This window comes from Morone saxatilis, unplaced genomic scaffold, assembly GCF_004916995.1.
Source record: "Morone saxatilis isolate NCDOM2014 unplaced genomic scaffold, NCSU_SB_2.0 Contig14, whole genome shotgun sequence".
Classification (NCBI taxonomy): Eukaryota; Metazoa; Chordata; class Actinopteri; family Moronidae; genus Morone; species Morone saxatilis.
The window spans coordinates 14,603,803-14,615,226 of NW_023339696.1; the positions used below are offsets into that span (position 1 = coordinate 14,603,803).

The 11,424-nt window shown below is 38.5% G+C and overlaps 1 protein-coding gene and 1 long non-coding RNA gene across 2 annotated transcripts in view; both read right to left on the reverse strand.

Annotated features, from left to right (window-relative positions):
• The window catches only part of LOC118323182 (myosin heavy chain, fast skeletal muscle-like), a 29,812-nt gene that overhangs the window by 12,163 nt on the left and 6,225 nt on the right, over positions 1 to 11,424 (reverse strand). Inside the window, 8 exon segments of the mRNA XM_035655114.1 lie at positions 1 to 63; positions 298 to 553; positions 696 to 832; positions 929 to 1,052; positions 1,144 to 1,261; positions 1,350 to 1,437; positions 1,544 to 1,608; positions 1,907 to 2,030. Of these exon segments, the coding sequence (XP_035511007.1) occupies positions 1 to 63; positions 298 to 553; positions 696 to 832; positions 929 to 1,052; positions 1,144 to 1,261; positions 1,350 to 1,437; positions 1,544 to 1,608; positions 1,907 to 2,030 (975 nt within the window).
• Positions 4,408 to 4,762, reverse strand: LOC118322954. Its single transcript, XR_004796479.1, has 2 exons — positions 4,620 to 4,762; positions 4,408 to 4,521 (listed from the first exon to the last, which is right to left on the reverse strand). It is a non-coding gene; the product is annotated as an uncharacterized LOC118322954 (long non-coding RNA).

Here is an 11,424-nt window from a genome sequence, read left to right on the forward strand (position 1 = left end):
CTGGATCTTGCTCTTAATGAGCCCCTCACATCTTTCCTCAGCATCACCCAGACTCTCAACTTCCTATAGTACATTTTGAATATACAATAAGTTTGTTAGTTTATTTTCTTAGTTAAAGATTTAAATATTCATTCGTTTTAGTGAATTGCCCTTTTAGTTGATCTACAACTTTGCTATGGCACATAGACAATAAGAAGACTTCTTATCCCAACTAGATATATGTAAATGTAAGCAACAGTGTTCCATTAGTGAAGTGTTTATGTGACAGAATAACACTTTCTTTTGGTCTCTACTTACTGCTGCCACTTGCAGTTGCAGGTCATTCTTTTCCTGCATCAGGGAAACCATCTTCTCCTCCAGTTCCTTCTTCTTGGCCAAAGCAGCAGCTAGGTCTGTTTTCATCTTATCATAGTTCTCCTTCATCTGCTGGAGCTCCTTCTCAGTTTCAGCACTCTGCAGAAGAGGCTTGATCTTGAAGTACAGTTTCAGCCATGGCCAGTTCTTCACATTCATGAATGAGCGGACATTGTACTGGATGGTATAGACAGATTCTCTGGAAAGTGAGATAGATAACCATAGTGTAATTTCTACTGAAATGTGAGCTTTTAGAACTGCTGTGGATAACAATTTAACAAAAACATATGGGAACTATATAACTGGACAGTTCAGCTTAGTGTACTGTATGAGAATCCTACCTCCTCTCCATCATCTTAACAAACTCCTTCCTCATGACATAACCTCTGCAGAGACCTTGAGTCATCGTCACCAGTGCAGCTAGTTTCTCATCCCTCATCTCCTCCAGGGTACCCAGCAGACCAGCTTTGAAAAACACCTATTTTGACGAGTAAAGAAAATCAGTCATCAATATATGTGGATAAAACAGGACATATACATGCCACAGTTATTGATATTGTCCTTAGAAATGTACCTTTGTGTGCCCAAACTTATACTGAGTGTGGTCCACATCAATGGAGCCCAGCAGCTTCTCTGAAGCTTTCTTGTTGTCAATGAACTGTCCCTCAGGGATAACACTGGCATTCAATACTTTGTATCTACAAGAGAAAATGATGTTACTTATATTTACCTCACTTCTAAGCCTGCTGTTTCACATCATAATAACTTCAATTAATATAAAAAAGTAACCTCTGCTTGAAGTCAGCGTAGAGGATTCTGCTGGGGAAACCCTTTCTGCAGATTCTAATGCCCTCCAGTACACCGTTACACCTCAGCTGGTGGATGACCAAGAAGTTCTCCATAAGACCTGCACAATGCAAACTGATTGTATTAAAACATTTCCTTACACTATATTTTTACACATAGTGCGCAAAACTGGGTAATGTGCTTCTTACCTGGAGTCTTTGATTCATTAGGAATAAGGCAGCGGACAAAATGAGGGTGAGTGCTCCTCAAGTTGGTCATCAGCTTTCCCAAGTTCTCCTGTGGATCAGCAACACAAGGTAACGGGTAATCAGTATTTTAATCTGAGGTATTTTTTTTTTTTTTTTTGGGAGGGTTGTTATCAAAAATATGAAACAATACATACCCTGAAAAGAGCAGACACAGTCTGGAAGGAACCACCCTTCTTCTTTCCAGCCTTCTTGCTTGGCTCTGTTTTGCAAAATAATTTGATTTCATTAACAGGACTGAATAAATAACACTGTAATAAGTGCTTTAAGTTTTCATGTTGTTGTCATGTTGTCATTAGCTTCTACCTAAGCCCAGTTAAAGTTTCTTCCCTTCACTACAAATTTACTGCACTGTGCCTATATAGCTAATAAATAATAATAATAATAAATAAAGGACAATGTTGCTCAATATCTTTAATAGCAGAAAATAGTTTAGCAGGTAAAAACATCTGTACCGTATATGCTGAGTGTCTGTAGACTCTTCTCTGCTCATTTCTTACCTTCAGCTCCAGCATGAACTGCATACAACATAGACAGAAGTTTGTTGGAAGCCTTCTGGTAGAGCTGAACGACTGAGTCATTCAGGGGGTCCTTGTTCTTTTCCAGCCAGCCAGAGATATTGTAGTCCACTGTACCAGCATAATGAACCAGGGAGAAGTGAGTTCAGCCTTGCCCTTTCCAGGCTTTTGGCTTCTCATACGGCCTTGGTCTTGCCACAGATGCTGGTCATGCAGCTTTGTTCTTGAAAGTTGTGGTCAGAGGACTTGGGGAACATGCACTCCTCTTCAAGGATGGAGAAGATGCCCATTGGGCTTGAGAAGATTTACATGTCATATTAAAATTTAAACTGAGGAAAGCATCATTTACACATGACTAAAGAAATCACGTGTACCAGGAGTGGTTACTTTTGTTACCCCCCCTTTTGCTCAATAAGCTCAATGCAGGCAGCCAAGTCCATTACCGAAGTCAATGAATCCCAATTCGATACCTTCTTTCTTGTATTCCTCTTGCTCCAGAACAACATATGTGTTGAAAAACTGTTGTAGTTTCTCATTGGTGAAGTTGATGCAGAGTTGCTCTAAACTGTTGTACTGTAATTACAAAAAGGTATTTATAATTTCATGGTAAAATAAGGTTGAACTTTAATACTGCTTATATATTGTTTCAATAACTCACATCAAAAGATCTCAAATCCAGCGATATCCAACACTCCAATATAGAACTGTCTTGCCTGCTTTGTGTCCAACATCTCATTAATACGAACGACCATCCACAAGAACATTTTCTCATAGCACAGACTTGCACAGAGCACTGACAGAATTGTTGACCTAGAAATAAGTATTTTAGTGTTCAGATTTCTCAGAATACTTTCTTATCAAAATGAAAATGTTTCCCTAATTTTCCAAAAATCTAATTTTCTTTTTATTACCTGTGGCACGGTCTGACCTTTGGTCACCATCTCGTTTCCGACCTTGACTCTTGGGTAGCACAGACATTTCAGCATATCAGCTGAGTTCAGGCCCAAGAGGTAGGCGATTTTATCAGCGACTTATGGAGAGAAACAGAACAAGTACTAAATACACATTAACTCTTGCAGTTTTTGACAAACCAGAAAACTTGGATTATCAGAATGTACATTTTTAGCAATTACCCTCAGTGCCATCTGGCTCAGCCTGCTCCTCACGCTGCTTCTGCTTGAACTTCATGTTACCATGGTGGAGCACAGCTCCAGTCAGCTTGTAGATGCCCATCTTCTCCTCAGCAGTGAAGCCCAAGATGTCAATTGCAGCCTGCAATTTAAATGAAGAAAAGTTATTGGTAAGTGAAACATTTTGCCCAATATACTATCAATTTAAATTGTTGTCTTACATCAGTTGCATCAAACTCCTCCACATCATTAATGCTTTTGACAGTGATTTCACCCTGACTGATCATTGGGTAGTCATAGGGGTTGGTGGTGATCAGGAGACACTCTATAAAAGGACAATAGAAAAACAGTGTTGTTTTGTGTTTTTGCTGATATTGTTTGAATTTCTCTTTTAAACTTGTGTAGTAACATACCTAGGATCTCAGGCTTGTGACCAGTCATCAACTGATAGAAAATATGGTAGCTCCTCTCAGCAGACAACTGGAAGGTGACGCGGGACTTCTCCAGCAGATCTAAGATAAACAAATTGATTTGACAACTTTAAGATTACTTTATTATTATAATGTATAACATTATAAGAGACCAGCTTTCAGTCCAGATAAATCTAGACTCACACCATTGTTGAAACTTACATGTTTCAATATCAGCTGAAGCCAGCTTGCCACTAGAGCCAAAGTGGATCCTGATGAATTTACCCTGGACAATCAGATTATTAACAACATCAGTTTTTGTAATTTAGTGACAAAAAAAAAAAAGATATTCCCACTATTACTTACAAAACGAGAGGAGTTGTCATTCCTCACGGTCTTGGCATTACCATAGGACTCCAACAGAGGGTTGGCTGCAACAATCTGGTCCTCAAGGGAGCCCTGCAAGAGAAAATTTTAGTTACATGAGCTATAACATCAAATTAACTTTTCTCTGACAAACACTATCTCAAACAACCAATTTTACCTGCATCTTGCCAGGTATTGGCTCAGCCTTCTTAGAACCAATAGCTGCAATTGTTGCAAAGTACTGGATGACACGCTTGGTGTTCACAGTCTTTCCAGCACCAGATTCTCCACTGGGGTATGAGAGACACAATTATGAAGATTCGGCTTCGTTATCAATAAAGGTTATGGAAGATTTTTGCAGGCAACAGTTTGTGTTATACTCACGAATCAGGACAGACTGGTTTTCACGATCTGAAATAAACAAACATACATTCTTCACAAGTTCCATTTTTGTTGTTTCAATAAGTTTTTGTTTAAGGTAAATTCACCTTATGTATACATACACTCTAACATTAGTAACTTTGGTCTTACCAGTGTGCATGGCCTGATAGGCATTGTCAGAGATGGAGAAAGAATGTGGGGTGGTGCCTCAATTCCTCTTCTTGCCTCTGTATGCTCCCACAACTACCGCATCATACACAGGAAGCCACTTGTACGGATTCACAACAACGCAAAACAACCCAGAGTAGGTCTGTAATAGAGAGCATGAATATTGTGTTACCATTTAGATATATATATATCTACATATGTATATACACATTGAATTTTTATTGTATAGTAGAAACTCACGTAGATCATCCATGATGCATAACGCTCTTTGAGGTTATACAGCACGCAAGGCTCATTGAGGTGGGTCATCATGGCCATGTCCTCAATTTTGTCAAACTTTGGAGGGTTCCTTGGATGGATGTCATCCTCTTTTACAGTGACCGTCTGAGTATGAAATATAGTTTAACGTCTTTACTAAGAAATCATTTCAAATAAAAAGGTTTATCAGATGGATGCCATTGTTGTTTACAGTGTCATCTTGAATAATCATCTTAAAATACAATCATAAACAGATACTTCACTAAATGTTGTACTAAGATATTGTTTTAATGATATCCTCCTATACAGAAGATGGAAATTGATTGGGTAGTTTTATTAGAGAAAAATAAAATAATGAGTAATGTACCTTTCCAGTGTCCGTCTCCACTGTGGCTTTGCCACCCTCTCTCTTTACCAGTTTACCCTTGAGGTACATCTCAGCTTCATCAACCACAAAAAAGGAAGATTTGGCATCAAACGGAGCAGTTTGTGCCTCAAGCCTCTCCCTCTCTGGCTTCCGGAGATATATGGCGGCTGGGCCATAGGCCTCCATCTCCGCATCTGTACTCATGGTGGCACTTCAGGGGAGACTGAAAAGATACAGAATCCACAATAGTGTTAACATATCAACATGATATAGCTGATGGTGGAGATTTCATTTTTTTTATGGCAACATCTTTACCTCAGCTTGTTCCAAAAGAGAATGAGTGGTGGCCTCTGTGGGTGGCAAGATGCTATAAAAAGAAGTACAGTAACTTGTTTCAGCTTTTTATTATTTAAATTTGAGAGCATTAGAGGGTAAAGATAGCTACATGTCTTCAGGCTTGAATAATATATGCTCACGACTCTGAATCATTAAAGTTCAGTACTCTCCAATCCCCTCAACTGCCCCCAAACCAATGAAATAGCCTTGATTTTAATGATCATTAAGTGTATATGTGTGATGACACAGCGTGTGTATTAGATGTCAGTACAAACTAATTGTGTGTGGTTTTTATTTTATATTATATTTTTTTAGAAGAATAAAAAAACTACTTCTTAAATGTGTCAAGAGTATATCAAGAAAAATGTTTTTTTAATATCATTGTCCACTCAAGACTACTACCAAGGTAACTGTCAAAGAATTGTGGACAATATGCATAAGTAATGAGCAACACATTAACTTTACCAACTAATCAGCAAGAGTAAAAACTGAGGTCACTAAGAATATACTCACCTGTGTTGGAGCCTATCAGTTTGAACAGAAGTCCTGTGTTGCCTCTTTTATAGAGGGTGGGAGAGCATGGTCAGCAGTAGTCTCTCGCTCAATTTGGTCATGGTCTCTTTTCACCTTGTTGCTTATTTTGTGGCAGTGATGTTCAAGAAGGTACTATGTATAATTATTTGTGACTTCAATTTAAAAAACACAGGATATTTGTGATGTTATACCAATTGATTTGATTTAATTTTAATGTAACACAATGTGGGTGTTTAAATTTAAAAAATGGATTAATGCTTTCACAAGCCATGTCACCTATGAACACAATCTCTCTACAGTCACAAAAGAAGAATTGCAGTACAAAACAAAGAGGTGCTAAAAGGCACTTTCACAAGTTGCTGTGTTCAAACATAAAAACACTTCAGTACACCAAATAAGGCTCAAGGGTCTGCTAAATGAAGCCTCAATGTCAAATTATTTAAAGAGAAAGAAGGAGGTGCTTTTCTGCCCTACATTATCTTAGTGAGTTACAAGCTTGTTGCTCAAAATATTGGCCTCCAAGTGCAGGCATGGAATTGATTGCCAAATTTGATCATTCATTTAATAGTGCAAAATATGGTTTGTGTACGATTCCAATCACAATTGTTGTTGAGTTAAAGTAAGTTAAAGAGGTTGGCAAATTCATGGGCAGCTTGGTGGGGTTGGTGTGGAAAGTCTTCCAAATTCCACTGGTATTCAATTGCAAGACACTTACACATTCAAGGTCTCTGAAATTAAATAAAGTTCACCCCTAAATTTACCTTATAACAGTTGGTCCACATGGTACATTACATAATAATATTTATCTTTATTATAAAATATGTAGAGCTTGTACTAATTATGGTGCACCATTGAATGTTAGGCTATAGGCTGTGTTTGGGCTCCATTTGAATTTTTTAAATAAAGATTCAGAGCACCTATTAATGTTTACATTACATACTGTTTCCTTGTGCCATGTACACAATGCATCAGGAGCTTAGGTTTAGATTATCACCAACATGTTTGTGTCTAGCAATTAGGCAGGAACATGGCACATCTGATTTCTGTAATTAAAATGAGAACACTATGCAATAAGTTCAATCCTTCTGTTAGATAATTCCCTAAATGCGAGCAGGAAACACAGTTGGCAACTCATTTGAGATCAGGCCCAAAATAAATTCAATTCCACACAAGGCAAAATGAACTTCATCAAGTTTCTACATTTGAAACTAAGGTGGTGACATCTGTTGAAGAACTATGATGAATACCCTGGCTAACATTGAGGGCTCCATTTTGCCATTTTTTTGTCAAACTGGTAAACTACAGAAAACATATAAACATGGAAACACATAACCCATTTTACAAAGTTGGTGAACTTGTGTTGACTTCTTTTGAGTTGGCTCTTAGGACACATACTGATATAAGCAGATGGTGTTAGGACTGAAAGTGTCCAAGTGATCAACACAAGTATTTCCATCACTCTTTATAGCTTCTTTGCTCCTGATCGGATTACATCAGTATATTGCAGTATAATTGATTTTTTATAAATCTAAGAATGGATGTTTTGCTATATTACTGGTGCAGTACTGCGTGTGTGTTTGTGTCTGTGTGTGTGTGTGTGTAAGAGAGTGAGAGAGTGAGAGATACTTAGAGAAATCTAGCAAGTTTAGTATGTTTGTAATAGGATTCTATATTGCCTCAAACCTGGATGCTCATCAAATCTAAATATAATTTGAGTAAAAAGGTGACATTTGGGATTCTGCTATGGAAAGAAATCCCCTGAAGACTTCATTCTGCTCCAAGATGCCAAGTTAAGGTTTAATTTCTTCCAGGAGACACAATGCAAAGACTTCCATGACTTGGCAACCTTTATCTGTTTGTTGCCTGTGACATCCCAAAATAGTTTATTGCATAGATGATGGAGTTTTTATGATGGTTTTACAGTGTTCTACAAATAACTATTAAAACCTCTCAAGGTATTGTACATGCACTATACTGCAAATCTAAGGTTGTGCAGCTTTACACTTTCTTTAAAGACTCGGACTAAATGGGGGGGGCTAATCAATTAGCATAGCAGTCAAGTAAGTCAGTTTCTCTTTTAAATTTGAAATTTAAATTTGAATGATTTGGATACTATTACACTGTCACCACTGAAAGTGCACAGCATAAAATCATTGTACTGACTTCTAATGTCAACACAATTGATTTAATGATCATGCAAATAACAAAGATACCTTTCCAACATCACAGCTCTTGGCTCTCAGCTTGTTGACCTGGGGCTCAGTGATGTCAGCGCGCTGCTGAACTACTTCCTGCTCATGCAGGATCTGTATCAGCATGTGGACAGTGTTGGCATGTTCCTCCTTATTTATTTATTTATTTATTTTTAATACAATATATACTACACACAAAAAGTAAGGAAATTTGTGTTTGGTAGATTATTTCTTTGTTGTAACAATGCTTCTTGGCAATAGATTTTATACCATTGGAAAGCCTGTTTATTTTCTATATTGGTATAAATAATATTATATATTCCCTTTTAAATGGTGCCACAATTGTAAGGCACACGCATTTGTGGGATGAGCAGCAGAGGTGAGTATGTGGGTTGCACCCATGAAAAATGTGCCAAATCTTCTCTGCCAATGCCAAACAGCTTTTCTTTGCTGTTGCTATTGACTCTTGTTTTGAGATTCTGGTACCCCTAAGTGCTGAAAATCAGGTGACAAAACAAGGCTGGTCATCATTGGAGGCAATCTCAATGCAGAGAGATATAGAGATGAGATTCTGCAACCAGTGGCAATCCCATATCTCCACAGTCTACTCTATCCTCCAAGATGACAATGCTCACCCCCACAGGGCGGGGTTTATCAGAGACTACCTCCAGTATTTAGGAGTGGAGGGGATGGAATGGCTGGCCAGCAGTCTTGACCTCAACCCCATTGAACACTTGTGAGATCAGCTTGGGCGTGCTGTTCGTGCCAAAGTGACCAACACAACCACGTTGGCTGACTTGCGACAAATGCTGGTTGAAGAATGAGAGGCTGGTGACCAGCATGAGGAGGAGGTGCCAGGCTGTTGTGGCTGTGTATGGTTCTTCCACATGCTACTGAGGCTCCTGTTTGTGAAATGAATAAATTGTTAAATTGCCAATATGTCTTGTTTCTTCAAACTTCAATCATCCAATCCACCAAACAACACCAAACAGCAAAGAAAAGCTGTTTAGCATTGACACAAATGTCCTTACTCTTTGTGCATAGTTTAGTTGAGTGTGCCTGAAAGCACACTATCTATTATTCCCAATATTTATTATTATTCTTCCGTGTCTTTTTTCGGTCGACTACTCCTCCCGCAGTTCTTGACCGGGACATTAGTGCTATGACTTTTCTAAGCGTTTCGCCAAACGGTTTGCCGATAAATCGCCAAAAACCGGGCCAAAAAATGAATGGGTGTGTATTCATGAATATCACCTGACGTCACTCACATTCTAACTTGTCTGCCGCCATGTTGAGTACCTGATTCGGCGAGATCGCTAAGTCTGTTGCAAACAGTGTTGGGAGTAACGGCGTTTAAGTATAACAGCGTTACTAACAGCGTTACTTTTTCAGTAACGGAGTAATCTAATTAATTACTTTTCCCATCGTTGCAACGCCGTTACCGTTACTGAGAATGTAAAGTGGCGCGTTACTTGCGTTACTACAATTTGGTTGAATGAAGCGCAGCGGTGTCAGGCTTTCTGACAGCCACACATCAGCTGCCGGGAGAGAGCAGGGTGCTGATGATGATTAGCTGGTGGGCGGATGCCCTGCTCCGCTGTCTCACTGCACCTGTCTCCACTGACGGTAACTACTACTATAAACAGAGACAGAGACAATGGCGACGAGCGATGCCAGCGAAAGTCAAAAGGTAGCCGTTTTCAAACTGGAATAAGACCCACTCGTCTCGCTTACTGAAGTTAAAGGCAAGAATGTTTATGTAACATGCACGCTATGCCCAGGAAAAAAGACTTTATCCACGTCTGCCTCAAGTATATAACTATAACTAATTACTTTTTTAAAGATGCCCAACAATGATAAACTCAAATGGTTTAAGACAATCAGTCAGTAAATTGAACTTACTTATCGGGTTTTACAGTGTAGTGGATGAGTTGACAACAACGCATAGATTAAGTGCAAACAAATATTGAACTGAAAAGAATGTACTGTAGAGGTTAATTACAGCATAGTCATTTAAGTTGATTTGTCTTGCATGAATATCTTGGTTTCTGCTGGAGGTGCCATAGACCAGGTTGGATCTTAAATTTTAGTTGGCTGAAGTTTAGCATTTCTCACCCAAATGGTTTGGCTCACCACGATGGAAGGAATCCCCAATGCCTTTGTTCCAGGAGGATGGCTTTGTCCAAGGTGTGAATGACCTTTAGTCCCAAACATTGTCTTAAGTTCCTCTGCCATTTTCTCCTCCTTGCTCTGCCTGTGTAGTGAGATACTCAGAAAACCATTAACATTTTTATCCACAACCATTGCTCTTAGCTGTGGCCTCACATTTACCATACATTAGAGTGTGTCTTTGGAAAGACATTGGAAAGGAAAAAACATACACACAAAAGTAGTCGACTTAGACACATAAATCACAAACATACAAAAAACAGTAAGACAAGATTAAATCTCTTGATTTAATCATGTTGTCGGCTGCCACATGTCCTTTGGTTAGCAAGTCGGGAGAATGTCAATTTTCTTCCTCAGTGTGCAGACGTCTCACCATGTTTGGGTCTTCATGTTACCAAAGTGATTTTTCTGGATTGTATTTAATACACACTGCAAGTTCAGACTATTATCATTACAGTATTTATTTAAAATCTCTCAGATTAAATACGACTAAATATTGTTTCTAGAGCACCAACTGTAAAGTCACTATATAAACTCAAATATCTGGAAACAAATATAAAATGAACCTTCCTGGTATCGGCCCTTCCTCCACTGTAACAGCTTGTTCCTCGCTGCTTCCTCACTCACTCGTATTTCTCTTGTCTGTAGATTTGTCAAAACAATGAATGTGATAAAAGAAAAGATTTCAAACATGAAGATGTTTTGTATTTTATTTATGAGCATCTAAAGTCTTCTGTACATCAGCACCAAGACAACAACAGAGATCATCAAACATCATCTTTTATCTGCTGGACACAAAGAAAAACAGTTCAGATAAACATTAAAACATTCGTCCTCTTCATCGTCCGTTCAGGTCACATGACTGCCTGCAAACAGAATTAACAAAAATTAAATCGACTAATAAAGAAAATAACTGGCACATTAATTGAGAATAATCGTTGCAATTTGGCTGTTAAATGTTAAACGCTGTGTCCCTCCTCCTGGGAGATCTCAGCTGGTCTGAAGTGTTTTACTTGGACCTTTGTCTAAACGGTTGAGAATGTAGTTTAATGAGATCATCAGAGACTGCAAACAATCCTTAAAAGTCCTGCGGTCATTGAAGCAGCTCAACTACAGGATCGTCTCTGAAGTTCATTAAGCAGATATTTTAATCCAAAAACAAAAACTTGCTCAAAAATCAGTTCAGTGA